Here is a 23,689-nt window from a genome sequence, read left to right as displayed (position 1 = left end):
TGCTCCACTAAACTTGTTCACCATGGCCTTCTGGCCCCATACTCATTCACCTCTGACCTCCGTATAGATAATCCCCACGGAATAACCAGTAAAAACCAAAAGCACTAACCGTCACCAGTCATGACTCTCAAACCGGGTGACCACCTCTCGATCTGCTGCAACTTATGGTACTCGAACCATAATGTCGCTTCTCAGTCTGCTACATATCACAGTACTAGAGCCATTACATCAATTCTTAATCTGCTACTTATCATGGTACTCAAACCATGACATCAATTCTCAATCTGCTACTTATCATGGTACTCGAACCATGACGTCAATTCTCAATCTGTTACTTATCATGGTACTCGAACCAGGATATCGTCCCTCGTGGCTATTAGATCATGTCCTATCAAACCTTGGTGACTTCATGTTGCTGAGCTCCTGGTACAGCAATGATTCACCCCTTCGTGGCCTAGCAGTTGCGACAGCTTCGATGGCTACAGCAGCAACAGCTTCCGAATTAGCAGCGTATTTCTCCTCAACGTCTCAATCAACGTGGTCTCGAAAGACCCAAATATCTCGTATATGTCCTCACGAATGGTCGCGGCTACCTTATCATGAATCATCCTGTGAATTTCATCATCGCTAACTCCGCCGCTCTCTGTAGTGTGACGTGCACTCACCAAGATGTCTCTGAAATATAACAAAAATATACCAGAGACTCGATCGAGCATGCTCACACTCGATAACGCAACCTCACTCGTCCTCTAGCATCCTAAGGATTCTTACCTGGACTGCTCACCGATTCGGTGTCTTCGGTAGTACAGGCCCTATACTACCGACCACAACGCATCCACATTCACCCTAACTCCTCCTTGGATTCCGGATCGCAAGTACTCTACTCTCGCTATGCATTGGCTATCCTCTGGTAGAACTCTCATGAGCTCTTCACTGCTATCTACTCACTCTCAAGGCATCTCATAGTAGTAGTAATCTCCTAGGCTAAGGCATCAAAAATCAAGCCACTCTAGTCCTAATATGAATACCTAGCCTACTCTAGCATGTGTAACATAACATAGCATATCTCATAACACACAATGTAAGGGTATTTTGGGGTTTCACCGTTCGGGCGCTGGCAGACCGTACACACTGCTCTTCTCAAGTTGTCTCAAAATTTTTGCTCTTATAGAAAATTTAGTTCTTATTGTTGAAAATTTCTCAAATCCTCAGTTTAAGTTCAGATACGCCCAAAGGTGCAACCTAGTCCCTCAAACCAAGGCTCTGATACCAACTTGTAACGACGTAAATTTCAAAACAATTTTTCACAATTTTTAAAACATATCTCCATTCATTAATATTATAAAATCTCGTTGTTCCCATGTTAATTCATAAATACAGCCCAAGATCAAAATGTATAAAATCTCCTCATGTGTGCATACTGATTATTCCGGCGCCTTCTCGCGATCCTTGCTGGTACCTGAAACACGTAACACAACAACTATAAGCATAAATGCTTAGTGAGTTACCCAAAATACCACATACAACACATTCACCACTTTAGGCTATAGCACGACCCTCCGGTCGATGTGTCTCAGCAGGACCCTCCAGTCCAGTAGCTCGTTGGACCCTCTAGTCCGGTCATAGCTCGTTGGGCACTCTAGCCCGGTCTGAATCATTGGACCCTCCGGTCCGGTCTGTATCGTTGGACCCTCCGGTCCGGTCTGTATCGTTGGACCCTCCGATCTGGTCTATACAATCACAAAACATACATATATCACATAGCACATAAACTCATTCATAGCACATAATCTCATACTCAGCACATAATCTCACACTCAGCATATAATCTCATACATAGTACATAAGACCCTCCGGTCAACACATGAATACCACTCTAGGTAACGTATAGTGAGAAGAGTCACCTCGGGTGAAGAACGGCTCCTATGGTCACTACTGCTACTCACCGGACTCCAATGTTGTGCCAAACCCACAATAAATCTCAATTAAGAGTCAAGTCCAACCTCTCCCTTATTGGGTCTAAAGATAGACCACCTAGCAGTCCAATAACACTCTAAACCCCCTTTTTTGGGCCCACCAAAGCCCAATAATAAATAGGTCCTCATACGGCCCAATTCCCAACCAAAAAGGCAAACCCAAAAACTAAGCTCCCAAAGCTCATATATACATTCCGTTGGCCAAGACTCTAAGCATGAAGTCTAAGCTCCAAGCCCAACACTCAAAGCCCAAAACATCACCTAGCCCAAAAGCCCACATAGGGGTTACGCGGGGCGTACCTCCTTTGGTACATTCAGTGTACTCAGTCACACTCAAATCTGATTGGGGACCTCAGCCCAGTACGTGGGGCATACTAGTATTACGTTGGGCGTACTATCAGTTTAGCATAAATCAATTTCTACGTCTTAACCCGTTAAGACCTTAACTCATCTCTTGGATCTGGACTTCCTAACATCTCCTACTCCATAAAGTCAGAACCTTTAAGCCTTTGCATGGCTGTAAAGGCCCCTACACTCCCTAGCATCTTTCCTTCTTCCTCAAAAGATCTAGATCTCATGCATGGCTCAATAATCTCATCCAAGATCACATTTTTATGAACATACAGCTCTCATAGTTCTGAAATATGGAAGATCTAGGTTAATGGAGTCCATTTGCCCATAAAGTCTCCACCTTCGGACGAAAAACCCTAGAAATGGGTCCATAAAGCATAACACAAGAATGACTAGGAAAGCTAGGAGCTTTTTACCTCTAGAAGAAGCTTCGTCGTCTGAATAACTCAGATCCAGACTTGTACTCCATCTTCTAGCCTCCACAAAGACTTTCTCTTCTTCTTCTCCATCATACAAAGACTCTTCCTAGCTCGAAACACTCATACATCACTATGGAATGATGAAGATGCTCTCTTGAGGTTTCTGTCTATGATATGGTGGCTGAGGACAAGGCCATAGCCTTCCTTAAATAACGATCGAGTCTAATTTAGGGTTTTGAATCTGGACCCGCTACGCCCAACGTAGCTCAAGGTACGCTCAGCCTACTAGGAGGAGTCCGCGTCCAAAACATGCCCTTAAGTACACGCAGCTTACTCCTTAGTACACCCATCATACTCGATTTCCTTGATTCACATATAAGGGCTATCTTGACAACTCGGAAGAAAAGAAGGGTTTAAGGGATGTTTCGGAATTTCGGGATGTTACAACAACAAGCTAGGAGGGGTTTAGTTACTTATGTGAAGCATGAAAGAGTATTTCTTGATCAAAAACCCAAATTTGTAGAGACACAGTACAGAGAGAAAGTTTCTAAAGTATGTAAAAGGTGGAAATGAAGACCACTCAACCCTTATATAGGGTTGAGTTTACGGCCAGGGTGGGGATCCACCAAACACCAACCGCAAACGGGGTTTTCCACGTGTTTTTTCGTTTTCCGTCACGTGTGAAATTACGACAATAACCCTAATTGATTTACTTAGCTCAAGAATTTATCGGAAAACTTTTAATATAAATAAAATTTTATTAACAGAGGTGGGTTACAGCGACGAAATAAATTCTGGGTTGTCACATCGTCCCCCCGTTAGAGGAAATTTCCAACTGAAATTTGAAAATGAGATACAAATCATGGATTTGGAAAGAGATGCAGATACTTCTGTTTCATCTGATCTTCGCACACCGAAGTGATTTCAGGTCCCCGCTTGGCATTCCAGCGAACCTTCACTATAGGGATGCAACGTTGTTTTGTTCGTTTAATCTCTCTGTCCATGATTTCGACCGGTTCTTCCATGAAGTTGAGGTTCTCATTGATTTGAATCTCATCAAGAGGGATCACAAGAGTTTCATCAGATAAGCACTTCTTAAGATTTGAAGCATGGAAGACAGGGTGAATGTTACTGAGTTCACGCGGTAGACAAAGTTTGTAGGCTATGAAACCAATCCTAGCAAGGATCTTGAATTGTCCGATGTATCTTGAGTTTAGTTTTCCACACTTTCCAAAACGTATCATGCCTTTCCAGGGTGAGATGTTTAGAAGGACGCGGTCACCAACCTGGAATTCCAAGGGTTTTCATCTCCTATCGGCGTAGCTCTTTTGCCTGTCTCGTGAAGCTTTCAGTCGTTCTCGGATTTGAATGATCTTTTAGGTGGTTTCGTGGATGATTTTAAGCTAGTGAGAGTACTGTCGGGGACTCGTCCCTTGGCTAGTTGCATGTCCCGCACCTCGGCCCAGCACAGAGGGGATCTGCACTTGCGACCATAGACGGATTCGAACGGGGCAGCCTTGATACTAGTGCTTTCACACCCCGAAAACCGAAGGCAGAAACATTTCCGGGGTTGACTCCACGTTGAGTATCAAATCCAATGAACATAATAAGTAAAGTAAAACAACAGTTGTGATACATAGTATATGATAACAAAACAAACGGGTCTTCTACGCACTCCATCCTGGAACAAGTGATCTTCGGGTACCTGTTCTAATGATGACCTGAGAACACAAGCGCTTTGAAAATCAGCATAATGCTGGTGAGTTCATAAGTGGTTTTTGTTTTGTGAAAATGTTCATGTTTCCTTTCTGTTTCTAAAAATGTTACACACACCAAGAAAATCCCACATTTTCTTAATAAGGTTGGTTATTGTTTCACGATATGTAAAGTAAAGTTGTACACTGAAAACACGATTACTCTTGTGAAAATGTACAGTTAGGTTATCTGGTTTGTTATACTATTCTGGTTATGTACCAATGTATTCCCAGGAAAGTCCCATACTTTCCTAATTGTATGTTACCAATTGTGAAAGATGTAAGGTTATCTAGATTGTTACACTTTTCTAGTTATGTAAATGTTCCCCAGGAAGGTCCCATACCTTCCTGATTGTTGGTTACCGAATGTAAAAGATGTAAAAGATGTATTCTGTTAGACATGTTTATGTACAAGGTTTCGCAGGAAAGTCCCATACTTTCCTGAATGTTGGTTATCAATGTAAAAGATGTATTTTGTAAAACGTGGTTATATTCATGGTTTCCCCAGGAAAGTCCCATACTTTCCTGAATGTTAGTTTCCAATGTGAAAGATGTATACCGAAGCCTGGTTATCTTGTGAAGTGCGTTAAGTTATTCATTATTACTATTAATTAAATCTCTGTTATCCTAATTGCGAGTTCCATAACCATACGATAGACTAATTGTGGCAATAAGTAGTCCACATCCTTATGACTTTCGTCACCCTTGAACCATTTTGGTTAGGCTGTAGCTAACAGCCAGGTGTGGGGTAGTCAGCTTCGTATAGATCTATACACTCAATTCATGCTGTCTAATCCCAGAGATTTTGGTTACGGGTGTAGTCCTCCACTCGCGTATCTCTGTGGAGTGTTCGCCGAGGACGTGTCTCCAATCATACAGGAATAACAATTTACTAGTAATAATATGATAATCCTCCACTCACGTATCTCTGTGGAGTGTTACCGAGGACAAGACGTTGTACAAGTTTTATGTTCATATGTTCTAATGTCATGCTTTTAACTTATAATATGTGGAAAACCATTTGTGAAATATATAAAACATAACAGTTTATAAACCCATTTTACAAATAATATGTTTACGTGATCTGCATGTTCAAACGGTTATCAGTTATGTCTATCAATGTTAAAAGGATATAAAATGTGAAACACACACACGAAAACAAGTTTTGAGTACAAGAAACCCCTTGTACTTTGCTTGTGTTCCCCCCTGAAAACAGTTAAAAAAAAGTGAAAAGGGTAGGGGTATGAACTCACCAGGCTAGGAGATGCGATGGTTTCGGACACTAAACATTTGTTTGGGGCTTGATTACTCGCGATGTCCCTATGTAAAATGAAATAATGTACATAAATATCTAATTAGATTTAGAATCACTATTTAGACGGAACATTACACTCGAATGGGGTAAAACACCTCAAAACGAGTGTTTGGAGTGACCCGAGTGACATCTAAGGATGTGTAATGGTACGAGGGACTTGGGATTTGAGTTTACTCTCAAAGAGTAAACACTTTAGGGAGTTTACTACCATAAAACCCATACATACATCAGTCCACGGCCGTGAACTCATGTTTGAGTGATTTTGAGTGTTTAATGGATTGATTGGACATGGGGATTGTTGGAACGAATTTCTCAAATGCCTTGGAATGATCAGAATGGAAATATAGCATATTTAAGGGAGTTCACGGTTGTAAACTTGGAGTTTACAGCCGTAAGCTCTCCCATGCTCAAATATATTTATTTTGTGGCACTTAGAACAATCACATGTGATTCTAGTTAATTTACTAAGGCTTGGTATCACTTTCGGGCATCAAGTAACACCAATTTAGGATTTTACGGCCCAGGAGTATGTGCTATGGTCATAAAATCTTATATGTTGTGTTTTGTTATGTTTAAGACCCCCAAACTATTTTTAGATGGTTCTAGGATTTACCACAAGGCTATTGGTTATGTTTCAAGGCATTCTAACATGTCTAAAGGAGTTTACTCCCCATGTTTGAGGGGTTTACGGCCCAAGTACATGCCTTGGCCGTAAACTCATGTTTATCCCTCATAATCCAAGTTTAAGGTGTTTCAAGTCCAGGTTTGCAAGCCTCAAGGTCGTATCTAAGTCCCAACAATGATTTGGAAGGGTTAAATTGCATAAAACCCCCTTTTTTATGTGTTTACGGCCCAAGCATGCTCCTTTGCCGTAAACACATGTTCCAGGTCCTAATTTACACTTTAAACATGAATTTGAAGGCCTAAGAGGTTAAACAACAAGATAGGAATGTTACCTCAAAGATTTGGAGCCTTAATTCAATGTTTTGGACCTTGATTTATGGATGAGGAGAGAGGTTAGAGAGAGAGTGATGAAAGAGAGCAAAAAGCTTCAAATGGAAGCTTAGAAAACTTTAAATAGTGTTCGGGAATTGGACACGGCGGAATTCTACCCGATACCGGCGTTAGACGAGGCTTTTGGTCGCACTCGACCAAGTTGTCGTAACCCGATATGGTCGATTCTAGAAATGTTCCGATCACTAATATGGTGTGTTAAAATGATTTCTAATTGCATTAAGACACCCATTAAGTCATTTTAGATCAATACAAATTAATGACTTAATTAAACGACGAAATCGGAATCGGATTTGAAAACGACGTTTGGTTGATCGAATTGGATTACAAATTGAGTTACAAGAAGTGATATGGAATTTCGGGTTGTTACATTATCCCCCCGTTAGAGGGAATTTCGTCCCGAAATTCAAAATTAAGATACAAGACAAGATACAAATCATTGATCTAGAAAGAGTTGCAAATACTTCTGTTTCATTGAGTCTTCCCGCTCCCAAGTGAATTCCGGTCCCCGCTTGGCATTCCAGCGAACCTTCACTAACGGGATGCGACTTTGTTTCGTACGTTTGACTTCTTGATCCAGGATTTCGATCGGTTCCTCCACGAAGTTGAGGTTTTCATCGATCTCGATCTTGTCTAAAGGAATCACTAGGGTTTCATCGGATAGGCACTTCTTGAGATTTGAAACATTTAAGACGGGATGGATGTTACTGAACTCGTGAGGTAAACGAAGCTTATAGGCTACCGGACCGACCCTGGTGAGGATCTCGAAGGGTCCAATGTACCTCGGATTAATTTTCCCACGATTACCAAAGCATACGGTGCCCTTCCAGGGCGAGACCTTCAACAGGACACGGTCTCCAACTTGGAATTCCAATGGTTTCCGACGGTTATCAGCGTAACTCTTTTAGCGATCACGTGAAGCTTTCAGTCGCTCTCGGATTTGGATGATCTTCTCGGTGGTTTCGCGGATTATTTCAGTACCAGTGACAGCGTTGTCGGGGACTCGACTCTTGGCTAACTGCGTATCCCCCACCTCGGCCCAACACAGAGGGGATCTGCACTTGCGACCGTATAGGGCTTCAAATGGGGAAGCCCTAATGTTGGTGTGGTAACTGTTTTTGTATAAGAACTCGATCAAAGGTAGATGTATGTCCCACGACTTTCCAAAGTCAATGACACATGCCCTAAGCATGTCCTCCAGGGTTTGGATTGTTCTCTCACTTTGTCCATCGGTCTGAGGATGATACGCCGTGCTCATGTCTAGTTTGGTTCCAAGAGCTTTCTGGAGAGACTGCCAAAATCGGGAGGTAAACCTGCTATCTCTATCAGAGATAATGGATGCATGTACACCGTGCAGTCGGACTATCTCTTGGATGTAAATCTGCGCGAGTCTTTCCATCTTGTATGATTCTTTGATCGGAACGAAGTGAGCGGACTTTGTCAAACGATCGAAAATTACACAAATGGTATCGTACCCACATGGGCACCTAGGTACTTTGGTGATGAAATCCATGGTAATCATTTCCCATTTCCATTTGGGTATGTCGGGCTGCTGGAGCAGACCCGAGGGTTTCTGGTGCTCAACTTTTACCTTGGCGCAAGTCAGACACTTGCCCACGAACGTAGCTATCTCAGCTTTCATGTTTGAACACCAGTATTGTTTCTTGAGATCCAAGTACATGTTGTCAGAACCCGGGTGAACAGAGTATCTGGTTCTGTGCGCTTCCTCCATGACAATCTCCCTGAATCCTCCGGACTTTGGAATCCAGATCCGATCCAAGAAACAGTGGACTCCGTCACCTCTGATCTCAAGTTTCTTTTCCATTCCTCTTAAGACTTCGATCGAGACATTCTCGGGATTGAGGGCTTCTAACTGGGCTTCTCGGATTTGCATGAGTAAGTTGGAATGGATGGTCATCGTCTGGTTCTTCACTTTGCGGCCTGCACTCTCCTTTCGGCTAAGGGCATCTGCTACCACATTGGCCTTGCTAGGATGGTAACGCATTTCACACTCATAATCACTAAGTAGTTCTACCCATCGTCGTTTTCTCATGTTCAAGTCTTTCTGGTCAAAGATGTGTTGCAGGCTCTTGTCATCAGTGAAGATCGTGCACTTGGTTCCGTAGAGGTAATGTCTCCAAATCTTCAATGCAAAGACTACGGCTCCTAACTCCAAGTCGTGTGTGGTATAGTTGACCTCATGTGCTTTCAACTGTCTAGAGGCATAAGCAATCACCTTTCCTCTTTGCATAAGCACACAGCCAAAACCTTGAGTAGACGCATCGCAGTAGACAACGAAGTCCTCCGTCCTTTCGGGTAGGGACAGAACAGGCGCGCTGCACAAGGCTTTCTTCAGCATCTGGAATGCGGTTTCTTGTTTATCACTCTAACAAAAGGGTACACCTTTCTGTGTTAGAGTGGTTAAGGGTTTGGCGATTCTGGAAAAGTTCTGGATGAATCTTTGATAATAGCCGACGAGACCCAAGAATTGCCGGATTTCTGTGGGTGTCTTTGGTACCGACCAATTATCTATCGTTTTTGTCTTAGAAGGATCTACATGAATACCCTCCTCGCTTACCACGTGACCGAGGAAAGTTACCTTCCGAATGCAGAACACACACTTGGAAAACTTCACGTACAACTTCTCGGATCTGAGGGTTTCCAACACTAGCCTCAAGTGTTGTTTGTGGTCTTCTTCGCTTCGGGAATAGACAAGTATGTCATCAATGAACACAAAGACAAACTTGTCCAGATAAGGACAACACAACCGGTTCATCAGGTCCATGAACACCGTCGGTGCATTCGTCAGACCGAAGGGCATCACTACGAACTCGTAGTGTCCATATCGAGTCCTAAAAGCTGTTTTGGAAACATCACTTTCATGAACTCACAGCTGATGGTACCCTGATCGAAGGTCTATCTTGGAGAAGTAACTGGCTCCCTAGAGTTGATCGAAGAGGTCATCTATTCGCGGAAGAGGATATCGGTTTTTGACGGTCAACTTGTTCAACTCACGATAATCGATACACATCCGAAAGGATCCGTCTTTCTTCTTGACAAACAATACCAGAGCTCCCTAGGGTGAGGAACTCGATCTAATGAATCCTATACTGAGAAACTCATTGAGTTGACTGGATAACTCCTGCATTTCTGCTGGAGCTAAGCGATACGGAGACTTCGCTACGGGAGTAGCTCCGGGAATTAGGTCAATACGGAACTCAACCTGACGCTCGAGAGGGATTCCTGGATGCTCTTCAGGAAACACATTAGGAAAGTTACAGACTTCGGGGATGCTTGCTGGGTCCTTAACTTCCTGTTTCTCATTGATTATATGGGCTAAGAATGCAATGCACTCCTTTCGCAGGAGCTTTTGAGCTTTGATGCTAGAAATGATACGAAGTTTGGAACTGAGTTTATTAGCATAGACTATGAGAGATTGACCCGAAGGAAGGTTGAGACGGATGGCTTTTTCGAAACAAAGGATATCCGCATGATTGGGGCTCAACCAATCCATGCCAATGATGACATCAAAGCTCTTTATGGATACCGGCATGAGATCGATCGGAAACGAATGGTCGTTCAGGGTAAGGGTACAACCTATGAACACCTCGCTAGCGCTTTCTTTCTCACCGTTAGCCATCTCGACGGTAAACGTTTTAGTTAAAGGTTGAGGATTATGTTTTAGGTTATGTTTGAATGCATGACTAACAAAACTCCTTTCAGCACCCGAATCGAAAAGAATACTAGCATATGAGTTGTCGAGAAGGAACGTACCCGAGACAACAGTGGGATCGACGACTGCTTCCTCCCATCCCATGGCTAGAACCGTTCCGGTGTTATCAGCTATAGACTTCTTAGGGCAGTTCCTTTTAAAGTGCCCAACTTCACCACAGTTGTAGCAGGCTTGACCGACGCCTACTCCAGATGATTGATTGGCCGATTGGGCCGGAGCTTTGCAGAATCGGACCGTGTGCCCCTTCTTACCACAATTGGTACAGGATAGGTCTCGACAGGGGCCAGGGTTGTGGTGATACTTGCACTTTTCACAGAGAGGGAGATTACCAGCATACCGGCTGGTAGGACTTGGAGCTGTGGATCCCACAAAAGAAGCAGCAGCAACGGGGGTAGTAGCAGCATGGACTACCACTATTTGCTGTCTTTTGGAGGATCCTTGGGAAGATTGACCCTTCTTCTTCTTCCATAATTTTCTTTTCTCACCACTCCTCTTGGCCAGCTCAGGAGTGGTAGTGGTTTCCTCGACATTGTCACTATGATCAATTAGGGTTTGGGCTAAGGTCTTAGCACTATCATATGTATCCAGACGAGCAGCTAAGAAATGACCCTTTGTTGGATGGGTTAGCCCCCAAATGAACCTCTCAATCTTCTTACTTTCAGGAGTGACTAGTCCCGGGCAGAGAAGTGCGAGATCATCGAATCAGGAAGTTTATGCAGCAATGTTGGAACCTTTCATCCTCAGGTTCCAGAGCTCGTGCTCTAGCTTCTGCATTTCACCACGGGGACAGTATTCGGCAATAAGGAGTTATTTCATGGCTTCCCAGCCCATGGCATTAGCTACGGGTAGGGTCCAGGATTTGACTCGGCCGTTCCAACAAGTCAAGGCTTTATCACTGAAGGTACAGGCTGCGAATTTGACTTTATCGGACTTAGCACAGGCACATATTTCAATAATGGATTCAATTTTCTTGAACCATCGGGACAAGGAAATGACACCTCCAGTTCCATCGAATGATGAAGGCTTTGCGTTCATGAAGTACTTATAGGAACCCTCCTTTCGGTGTTCCTGATTACTTCCTTGATTTTGATTGCTACCTCCTAAACCACTGAAACCACCGGTGTTTAGTTGGGACATGGCAGCTGCCACCGCGGCGGTAACAGCTATCTGGAATACCATGGGATCAATTTCAGGAGGAGGTGGTGGCGGAGGGTTGTTGGAGTTGGATCTTCTTCTGGGATGCATCTTGATCTAATAAGATCAAGAAAGAGAGAGAGGATGGTAAGTCCTCTGAATCGAATCAAGAGATATCACAGATATATAATTATTCCGAGTAAGCGATAAGCGATAAAAGAGGAAGGAGTTATCGAAGCAGATAGTTTATCGCTAACGGAATGATCAAGGATTAATGCATTTACGAGAATTTCTACAAAGGATTGGTTCCATAAATACTCCCATAGTATTTCATGATTCGCTACGACACTGGTTCGATGTTTGTGGTATTAGGGTAAGTTTTAGGCATGTTGCATACCACAGTCACTCCCAAGCACATGTTGGCCGTGTCTTGAATGAATATAGTTGGCCAGGCTATATTGATCCTAGACACGACTACATAACTGCCCGGGTTTAAACGCAGTACACAACACCCATTTACTTATGTTCTGTTCTACTTGTAGCTACGGATCTCGACGGTTCGGTATACTTGTATACTTTTGAAAATACTTATAGTTTGAAATTACTTTTAATTCAGAGCGCTGAGGCCCTTTAGTGTTTATAGTTTTATACCATGTAAGGTTTGGTATACTTTATTCACTATAAACAAGGGCTCTGATACCAATCTGTCACACCCCGAAAACCGAAGGCGGAAACATTTCCGGGGTTGACTCCACGTTGAGTATTAAATCCAATGCACATAGTAAGTAAAGTAAAACAACCATTACATTACATTAAGAAAAGTTTTACAATTGTTTCAAAAGTACAGTTATACAGTTGTGATACATAGTATATGATAACAAAATGAATGGGTCTTCTACGCACTCCATCGCTTCTCACCAGTAGCTAGCCTGTCTACTGTCCCATAGAAGGGGAATCAAGCCCGATTCTATCTTGCTTTCACCTCCGCTGTGAAGGCTCTTATCTCAGAAGGCAAGTGATCTTCGGGTACCTGTTCTAACAATGACCTGAGAACACAAGCAGTTTGAAGATCAGCAAAATGCTGGTGAGTTCATAAGTGGTTTTTGTTTTGTGAAAATGTTCATGTTTGCTTTCTGTTTCTGAAAATGTTACACACACCAAGAAAATCCCACATTTTCTTAGTAAGGCTAGTTATTGTTTCACGATATGTAAAGTAAATTTGTACACTGAAAGCACGATTACTCTTGTGAAAATGTACAGTTAGGTTATCTGGTTTGTTATACTGTTCTGGTTATGTACCAATGTATTCCTAGGAAAGTCCCATACTTTCATGATTGTATGTTACCAATTGTGAAAGATGTAAGGTTATCCAGTTTGTTACAATTTTCTAGTTATGTAAATGTTCCCCAAGAAGGTGCCATACCTTCCTGATTGTTGGTTACCGAATGTAAAAGATGTAAAAGATGTATTCTATTAGACCTGGTTATGTACAAGGTTTCCCACGAAAGTCCCATACTTTCCTGAATGTTGGTTATCAATGTAAAAGATGTATTTTGTAAAACGTGGTTATATTCAATGTTTCCCCAGGAAAGTCCCATACTTTCCTGAATGTTGGATTCCAATGTGAAAGATGTATACCGAAGCCTGGTTATCTTGTGAAGTGCGTTAAGTTATTCATTATTACTATTAAGTAAATCTCCGTTATCCTAATTGCGAGTTCCATAACCATACGATAGACTAACTGTGTCAATAAGTAGTCCACATCCTTATGACTTTTGTCACCCTTGAACCATTTTGATTCGGCTGTAGCTAGCAGCCAGGTGTGGGGTAGTCCGCCCCATATAGATCTATACACTCAAGTCACGCTCTCTAATCCCAGAGATTCTGGTTATGGGTGTAGTCCTCCACTTGTGTATCTCTGTGGAGTGTTCGCCGAGGACGTGTCTCCAATCATACTGGAATAACAATTTACTAGTAATAATATGATAATCCTCCAGTCGTGTATCTCTGTGGAGTTTTACCGAGGACAAGACAGTGTATAAGTTTTATGTTCAAATGTTCTAATGTCATGCTTTTAACTGATAATATGTGGAAAACCATTTGTGAAATATATAAAACATAACAATTTATAATCCCATTTCACAAATAATATGTTTACGTGATCTGCATGTTCAAACGGTTATCAGTTATGTCTATCAATATTAAAAGAATATAAAATGTGAAACACACACACACGAAAACAAGTTTTGAGTACAAGAAACCCCTTGTACTTTGCTTGTGTTCCCCCCTGAAAACAGTTAAAAACAGTGAAAAAGGGTAGGGGTATGAACTCACCAGGCTAGGAGATGCGACGGTTTCGGACACTAAACGTTGGTTTGGGGCTTGATTACTCACGATGTCCCTATGTAAAATGAAATAATTAGATGGAACATTACACTCCAATGGGGTAAAACACCTCAAAACGAGTGTTTGGAGTCACCCGGGTGACATCTACGGACGTGTAATGGTACGAGGGACTTGGGATTTGACTTTACTCTCCAAGAGTAAACACTTTAAGGAGTTTATTGCCATAAAATGCATACATATATGAGTTCATGGCCGTACACTCATGTTTGAGTGATTTTAAGTGTTTAATGGCTTGATTGGACACAGGGATTGTTGGAATGTATTTCTCAAATGCCTTGGAATGATTAGAATGGACATATACCATATTTAAGGGAGTTCACGGCTGTAAACTTGGAGTTTACGGCCGTAAACTCTCCCATGCTCAAATATATTTATTTTGTGGCACTTAGAACAATCACATGTGATTCTAGTTAATTTTCCAAGGCCTGGTATCACTTTCTGGCATCAAATAACACCAATTTAGGAGTTTACGGCCCAGGAGTATGTACTATGGCCGTAGACTCTTATATGTTGTTTTTTGTTATGTTTAAGACCCCTAAACTATTTTTAGATGGTTCTAGGATTTACCACAAGGCTATTGGTTAAGTTTCAAGGCATTCTAACATGTCTAAAGGAGTTTACTCCCCATGTTTGAGGGGTTTACGGCCTAAGCACATGCCTTGGCCGTAAAGTCATGTTTATCCCTCATAATCCAAGTTTAAGGTGTTTCAAGTCCAGGTTTGCAGGCCTCAAGGTCGTATCTAAGTCCCAATAATGATTTGGAAGGGTTAAATTGCATAAAAACCCCATTTTTATGTGTTTACGGCCCAAGCATGCTCCTTGGCCGTAAACACATGTTCCAGGTCCTAATTTACACTTTAAACATGAATTTGAAGGCCTAAGAGGTTAAACAACAAGATAGGAACGTTACCTCAAAGATTTGGAGCCCGAATTCAGTGTTTTGGACCTTGATTTATGGATGAGGAGAGAGGTTAGAGAGAGTGATGAAAGAGAGCCAAAAGCTTCAAATGATAGCTTAGAACACTTTAAATAGTGTTCGGGAATTGGACACGGCAGAATTCTACCCGATACCGGCGTTAGACGGGGCTTTCGGTCGCACCCGACCAAGTTGCCGTAACCCGATATGGTCGATTCTAGAAATGTTCTGATCACAAATATGGGGTGTTAAAATGATTTCGAATTGCATTAAGACACCCATTAAGTCATTGAAAATGACGTTTGGTTGATCGAATTGGATTACAAATTGAGTTACAAGAAGTGATACGATGTTTCAGGTTGTTATAGGTGTGGTAACTGTTGTTAGAAGAGAACTCAACCAAAGATAGATGAGTGTCCCACGACTTGCCGAAATCGATGACACATGCTCTCATCATGTCTTCCAAGGTCTGGATGGTTCTCTCACTCTGCCCATCTGTCTGAGGATGATAAGTTGTGCTCATGTCTAGCTTAGTTCCAAGCGCCTTCTACAGGGACTGCTAAAATCTAAGGGTAAACCTGCTGTCTCGATCGGAGATAATGGACACAGGCACAACGTGTAGTCAGACTATCTCTTGAATGTAGATTCGCGTGAGCCTTTCCATTTTGAACGTTTCTTTAATCGATAGGAAGTCGGCGGATTTTGTCAATCAATAGACAATTACCTAAATGGTATCGTACCCACTCGGAGATTTGGGTAATTTGGTAATGAAATCCATAGAAATCATCTCCCACTTCCACTCAGGTATCTTGGGCTGTTGGAGCAGACCCGAGGGCTTTTGATATTCAACGTTTACCTTGGCGCAAGTCAGACACTTGCCCACGAAGGTAGAGATTTCGGCTTTCATGTTTGGCCACCAATATAGTTTCTTGAGATCCAGGTACATCTTATCTGAACCTCGGTGCACGGAGTATCTAGTCTTGCGAGCTTCGTTCATGAGAACCTCCCTGAAACCTTCGAACTTTAGGGTCCTGATCCGATCCATGAAATAATAGACTCCGTCTCTTCTGATCTCAAGATTCTTATCCATTCCCCTCAAAGCTTCATTTGATATGTTTTCTGGTTTTAGGGCTTCCAACCGCACCTCTCGGATTTGTGCGGATAAGTGGGAATGGATGGTCATTGTCAGTGTTTTCACCTTGCAGTCGGAGCTTTCCTTTCGGCTAAGGGCATCTGCCACAACATTGGCCTTGCCAGGATGGTAGCACATTTCGCACTCATAGTCGATGAGCAGCTCTACCCATCGCTGATGTCTCATATTTCAGTCTTTCTAATCAAAGATGTGTTGTAGGCTTTTATGGTCAATGAAGATTGTCCACTTAGTCCCGTAGAGATAATGTCTCCAAATCTTCAGTGCGAAGACCACTGCTCACAACTCTAGGTCGTGAGTTGTATAATTGACTTCATGTGCTTTCAGCTGTCTTGAGGCATAAGTAATAACTTTTCCCCGCTGCATGAGTACACAGCCTAAGTCGTGATTAGATGCATTACAAAAGACAACGAAGTCCTCCGTCCCTTCGGGCAGGGATAGGATAGGTGCGCTGCATAGAGCCTACTTTAAGGTTTCGAACGTGGCGTCTTGCTTTTGACTCCAACAAAAGGGTACACCTTTCTGAGTTAGAATGGTTTGGGGTTTGGCAATTCTAGAAAAATTTTGGATGAATCTACGATAGTAGCTAGCAAGACCCAAGAATTGACGAATTTCGGTGAGTGTCTTTGGTGCCGACCAATTCTCTATCGCCTTGATTTTGGAAGAGTCCACGTGTATGTCCTCCTCGCTTACCATGTAACCTAGGAAGGTTACCTTCTGAAACCAGAATTCGCACTTAAAGAATTTTACGTACAACTTCTCCGATTTAAGTGTCTCCAATACTAACCTCAAGTGTTGTTTGTGATCTTCCTCGCTTCTGGAATAGACAAGTATGAAATCAATGAACACGATAACGAACTTGTCCAAAAATGAACGAGACACCCGATTCATTATGTACATGAACACCGCCGGTGCGTTGGTTAGACCAAAGGGCATCACTACAAACTTGTAGTGACCATATCGAGTCCTAAATGTTGTCTTGGAAACATCACTCTCATAACAGTTTTTGATAGTCAGCTTGTTCAATTCACGGCAGTCTATACACATTCGAAAGGATCCATCTTTCTTCTTCATGAATAACACCAGGGATCCCTAGGGTGAGGAACTCGGTCTAATAAGTCCTTTGCTGAGTAGCTCATTGAGCTGACTGGATAACTCTTGCATTTCTGCCGGCACTAAAAGATATGGAGACTTGGCTACAAGATTAGCTCCAGGAATTAAGCTGATGCAAAACTCAACTTGGCGTTCAGGAGGAATTCCCCGAAGCTCTTCGGGAAAGACATCAGGAAATTGCAGACTTCGGGGATGCTATTGAGGTCCTTAACTTCCTGTTTCTCGTTTATCACATGGGCTAGGTATCACACCCCGGCCGACGGCGGAAACACCGGGTGATTTAACGTCATTCTCCGTATCACAGTTATACAACATACATTGAACAGTACTAAAGAAAATACATACATTTATTGATAATTGAAAGTTACATTATTGTTTTTCCTAGTACTTATTACATAATATCCGACTATGGCATACTTCTTAATGAATATAAAGATAATAGTAAAACTTCTTCCGTTCGAATAGATACCAGCGTTTCAAGTTCCTGAAAACACATGCATTTTAAAATACGTCAACATAAACTTGGTGAGTCCACATGTTTTCACTCCATATAAAATAATACTTTTTTCTAAGTTCAAAAGTATAGTTTTGAAAGTATCGTTTTGACGCTCCAACATTTAGTATATATATTAGGTATAATAATTTACTTATCAAGTAAGTGTTATACCTAAACGTTCCTTGAACCTAGGGTATAAGTAGGTGGAAACTTAAAATTAACATTAATTCTTGTATACGACAAAGTGTAATGTTTCTAACAATTTGCTACCATGAGCCTGTAATCGTTGCTATGACATAGTATCTCTGAGAAAAAACCACTCATGATTTCCATGAGGACAACCCACTCATGATTACCATGAGGAACACCGCACGCTTCATTGACGCCAGAACAATAACAAGTAAAAGCGAAGTTCGTCACTGGCTTATGGTTGACTGTAGGTAACAATCACAAGTGGGGTAGTCAACCAGTATACTAATTATACATGACTTCCTCGCTCACACAGGATTAACGGTTACAGTTCAGAGGATTTCCGCTAAGATCCCCAATCTTAGTTGATGAATATAATTACTCATGTAGACTTCGAAGGGTTCTTATAGCTCTAACAACAAAAGCATTTTTGTGTCTAAAACCATAAGTAACTAGACTATGCTTTTAAACATTACTCCTAACTTCATAAAATTTAGGCAGTATAACAGCTATAACTTGAAGGAAAAACCAGGTTTTATCTTGACATAAAACAAATAACAACAACAATATATAACATACCAAGTTTTATATTACCATAAAACTAATAACAACATATATCCAGTTTTATCTTGACATAAGACCAATAATAGCAACATACTTTATATATATAACTTCCGAATATAACTTCGGAACTATATCGCACACAACATATATATAGAATCCTAAGTATAACTCAAGTTCTATATTAGTATAATAATATACTAACAAGTTGATAGTAATTGTATATATTAAAAATATTATATTCAAAACAACTATATCCAGGTTAATATAACTATCTACGTTGATACTAATATACTATCATATAGACATAATAGTAACGTATATACAATATTTAGCATGTGTTTTCCACCGAAAATATTAGAAAGTGGGGCCGTGAAAATCACCCTAGTAGCGTGATTTTATGTTATCTAAGCAAAAACGTTCAGCGTACGAGGTCGTTGGGGCTCGGGATGCAAGATGGCTTCAGCAAAGGAGAGAAAGAGAAGAAGTTTAGGTGTAAGAATGGCTGAAGTCAGACCTACTATTTATAGTACGGTTTTTAGAAACTCACGCCGTGAGTTTCATAAGGCTCACGTCGTGAGTCTTGCATGTTCATCTCGTAGACTTTCCATTTGCGTCCCTAGCTTCGGAAGGTGGCCATGTGACTCCTCAGGCCGTGAAAAACTCCTTGTCCATGTCGTGAGTTTGGATCTTATCCCCTCGTAGCCTCGTCACACATTCTTGATCCGAAATGTGGTGGTTTGATTCCTCACCTCGTGAACATTTATGTTCACCTCGTGAGTTTAGTCAAAATTAGGGTTTCTGACAGCTATATCTTCGGAAGGCCATGACTTTTGGATACAAACTTTGTTTTTGACGTTCATTATATCAACGCGTAGGTATTTACGAGTAATACAACTCTCTTTTAGACTCCAATAGCTAATTCTTCCTGCGAAGTCAGATGCAAACATTCTCTATATTTTTGGGATCATATGGATGTATACTTTGAGTTGTATTAAAAAGAAGATTCATATTTGTATTAGAATTTATCATGAACTACATAACACTCTTACCACATTACCAGGTTAACATAATCACTTTACATGATTGCCATAATCACATGTGATTGTCTATTGACTTATTTTGACTAGTGTTACATTCTCCCCCCGTTAGAACAATTTCATCCCGAAATTTATCTTTTGGATAGGGTTTTGTCAAACAGTTTGGGGTATATTTATTTCATCTGATCTTCACATTCCTAAGTAAATTCAAGTCCTCGCAAGAGTTCCATCGAACTTTCACTATGGGAATACAACTTTGCTTTAATCGTTTGACTTCTCGATCCATGATCTCGACAGGTTCTTCTACAAAGTTGAGTTTGGTATTGACTTGTATCTCATCGAGAGGTACCACAAGAGTGTCATTGGATAGACATCTTTCGAGATTTGATACGTGAAAAACATCGTGTACATTACTTATCTCTTGAGGCAACTTGAGTTGGTATGCGACAGAACCAAATCTAGCTAGAATTTCAAAAGGTTCTATATACCGTGGGTTTAGTGTGCCTTGCTTACCGAATCGAATTACACCTTTCCAAGGAGAGACCTTCAACATTACTTTATCTCCAACTTGGAATTTAAAAGGCTTACGTCTTACGTCACAATAACTCTTTTGATGATCACGTGCAACCTTTAATCGATCCTTAATTTGCATGATCTTTTCAGTTGTCTCATGGATTATTTCTAGTCTAGTACGGATGGTATCGCCTGTACATTCTCTATCCATCTACGTATCTCCAACTTCTGCCCAATACACTAGGGAACGACATTTTCGTCCATAAAGAGCCTCAAACGGTGTAGCCTTGATACTGGTGTGAGGACTATTGTTATAGGAAAACTCAATAATTAGTAAATAAGTATCCCATGCATTTCCAAAGTCAACAACACAGGATCAGAGCATATCTTTTAATGTTTGAATGGTCCTTTCACTCTGACCATCAGTCTGTGGATGGTAAGCTGTACTCATGTCTAGACGTGTTCCTAAGGATTTTTGTAGAGATTGCCAAAATCATGAAGTGAATCTACTATCTCGGTCAGAAATAATAGACCTTGGAACTCCATTCAATCTAACAATTTCCTTATGATAAACTTTTGTCGGCCTCTTCTATGACCAAGTCCCTAACTCCACCGAACTTAGGCGTCCAAATTCGGTTCATAAAGTGTCGCGTTCTGTCATCTTTTTGTATAAGTTGCTTTTCCATTCCTCAAAAGGCTTCGTTCTTGATGTTATCTTCTTTTAGAGTCTCAAGTTGAGCTTCTCTAATTTGTGTGGCAAAGTTATTATGGATAGTTATGGTTAATGCTCGTACCCGACGGGGTTTAATATATTCTTTCCAGCTGAAGGCATCTGCTACCACGTTTGCCTTTCGAGGATGATAACGAATCTCACATTCGTAATCATTCATCAATTCGACCCATCTTCGTTGTCTCATATTAAGATCTTTTTGGTCGAAGATGTGTTGGAGACTCTTGTGGTCGGTAAAAATAGTACACTTAGTACAGTATAGGTAATGTCTCCAGATTTTAGGTGCAAAAACTAAAGCTTCCAATTCAAGTTCATGGGTAGTATAATTATTCTCATGCACCTTAAGTTGTCATGATGAGTAGGCGATAACCTTTCCTCTATGCATCAACACACATCCCAATCCTTGATTTGATGCGTCCCAATATACGACAAAATCTTTTGTCCCCTCTGGAAGGGATAGGATTGGTGCACTACAAAACATTTTCTTCCGTTTCAGAAAAGCAGCTTCTTGTTTGTATTCCCAGTTGAACTTCGTATCCTTGTGGGTTAGTGTTGTAAGCGGCTTGGCTATTTTGGAGAAATTCTATATGAATCTGCGGTAATAGCCAGCAAGTCCTAGGAATTGACGCACCTCTGTTGGCGTCTTTTATGCTTCCCAATTCCTGATTGCTTCAACTTTGGATGGGTCAACATGAATTCCTTCGTTGCTAACTACGCGACCTAAAAATTGTACTTCTCTAATCCAAAACTCACATTTGGAGAATTTAGCATACAACTTTTCTTTTCTTAGTAGTTCCAAGATTATTTGTAGGTGTTGACCATGTTCTTCCCTGGTTCGTGAATATATAAATATATCATCGATAAATATGATCACGAATTTATCCATGTATGGTTTGCAAACACGATTCATGAGATCCATAAACACTGCTGGGGCATTGGTCAATCCAAAAGACATAACTAAGAACTCATAATGACCATAACGAGTTCTAAATGCAGTTTTTGGAATGTCGTCTTCTTGTACTCTGAATTGATGGTATCCTGATCTAAGATCTATTTTTGAGTAGTAGCTGGATCCTTGCAGTTGATCGAATAGATCATCAATTCTTGGAAGCGGATAACGATTATTGATCGTTAGTTTGTTTAGCTCCCGATAATCAATACACATTCAGAAGGATCTGTTCTTCTTCTTGAAAAACAATATTGGTGCTCCCCAAGGTGAAAAACTTGGTCTGATAAAGCCTTTGTCAAGAAGTTCTTGTAGTTGGATACATAATTCTTGCATTTCGGATGGAGCCAACCGATAAGGAGATTTCGCTACTGGTGCTGCTCCTGGAATTAAATCGATTCGAGACTCGACTTGTCGGACGGGTGGTATTCCAGGTAGATCCTCAGGAAATACGTCAGGGAAATCACATACTTGAGGTATGTCCTTGATTTCTTTTATCTTTCTTCTCTTATCTACAATGTGGGCTAAGAATGCGCTACATTTCTTATGTAGATATTTCTGTGTCTTGGTACAAGAGATGACTTTGAGGTTTTTCCCAGACTTATCACCATAGATAATCAGGGCTTCTCCATTTGGTAAGGTTAGTCGTTTGGCTTTCTCATAACATAAAATTTCAGCGCGGTGTGAAGATAACCAATCCATGCCAATTGTGACATCAAAACTACCGATAGGCATTGGCATGAGGTTGACATGAAAAATGTAGTTATTAAGAGTTAATAGAAAGTTTTCTAGTATTTCATGTCTTTTCTCATTTTGACCGTTAGCGATTTCTACTTCATAGATTTCTTTTAATTTGCTAGACTCATAACTTAATAATTTTCTAAATATCGGAGTTATAAAACTTCTATCTGCTCCAGAGTCAAAGAGTATGCTAGCGTATAAATTATCTATAAGAAACCTACCAGATACAACCGAAGGGTCCTGGATAGCCTCTCTGCTTCTGATCACAAATGCCCTGCCACGCCCTATGCCTCCTTGACTCCTTAACTTTGGACATTCCTTCTTGATGTGTCCAACCTCTCCACACTCATAACACTTTCTTTCTTCACCACAACCTGTTCCAGTATTTGTTTGTTGATCGACTATTGCAAGTGTTGAGCTCCTGCGGTGACTAGCAGTATACCCCTTCTTCTTGCATTTTGTGTAAACAAAATAGTCACTTGGGTGATGATGGTTGCAGTGGTTACACCATGCAGACTTAGATTGAGGGGTTTCTGCAATCGTGGCTTCATAATTGGTTGCTACTTCTTGTCTTTTCTCAGATGATTTTTTGGGATTCTTCCCATTAAACATGCGCTTGTTTGTTCCAGATTTTGGAGACTTAGCCTTTGAGACCACTATCGCTCCTTGGATCTCTGTGAGGGTTAGCTGTTGTGCTATTCTCTTGGTGATGTCATAAGTTGTAGGCTTTGATGCAATCACCATGCCTTTGATTTGCGATGCTAAACCCCAGATATATCGCTCAATCTTCTTATATTTAGGGGTTACAAGTGCTGGACACATTACTGCAAGATCATTAAATCTGGCGGTATAAGCTGTTATCTCTGAACCCTTCATGGTTAGGGTCCACAGTTCCTGTTCCAGCTTTTGTATTTCCTCTCTAGGACAATAATCCTCTACTAGCATTATCTTTAGCTCTTTTCATTTCATGGAATTTTCAGTATCAATTCCCATTGTATTTACATGGTTGTTCCACCATGTAAGTGTTGCATCAGTAAAAGTACATGCTGAAAATCGTACTTTACAATCATCTGGACAGAAGCTTATTTGAAAGACGGACTCTGTCTTTTCAATCCACCTGGTCAAATTAACAAACCCTTTATTTCCATTTAAGACCTTAGCTTTACAATTCATAAAGTCTTTGTAGGTACAC

The 23,689-nt window shown here is 41.1% G+C and overlaps 1 protein-coding gene across 1 annotated transcript; it reads right to left on the bottom strand.

Annotated features, from left to right (window-relative positions):
* Window positions 1-17,488: 17,488 nt before the first annotated feature.
* On the bottom strand, window positions 17,489-23,442 carry LOC111908470 (uncharacterized). Its single transcript, XM_023904297.1, has 2 exons — window positions 22,109-23,442; window positions 17,489-17,609 (listed from the first exon to the last, which is right to left on the bottom strand). The coding sequence occupies exons 1-2, from the start codon at window positions 23,440-23,442 to the stop codon at window positions 17,489-17,491; spliced, it is 1,455 nt and encodes a 484-aa protein (XP_023760065.1).
* Window positions 23,443-23,689: the final 247 nt, after the last annotated feature.

This window comes from Lactuca sativa, chromosome 2 (genome assembly GCF_002870075.4).
Source record: "Lactuca sativa cultivar Salinas chromosome 2, Lsat_Salinas_v11, whole genome shotgun sequence".
Lineage (NCBI taxonomy): Eukaryota > Viridiplantae > Streptophyta > Magnoliopsida > Asterales > Asteraceae > Lactuca > Lactuca sativa.
This window is presented reverse-complemented; position numbering and strand designations above follow the sequence as displayed.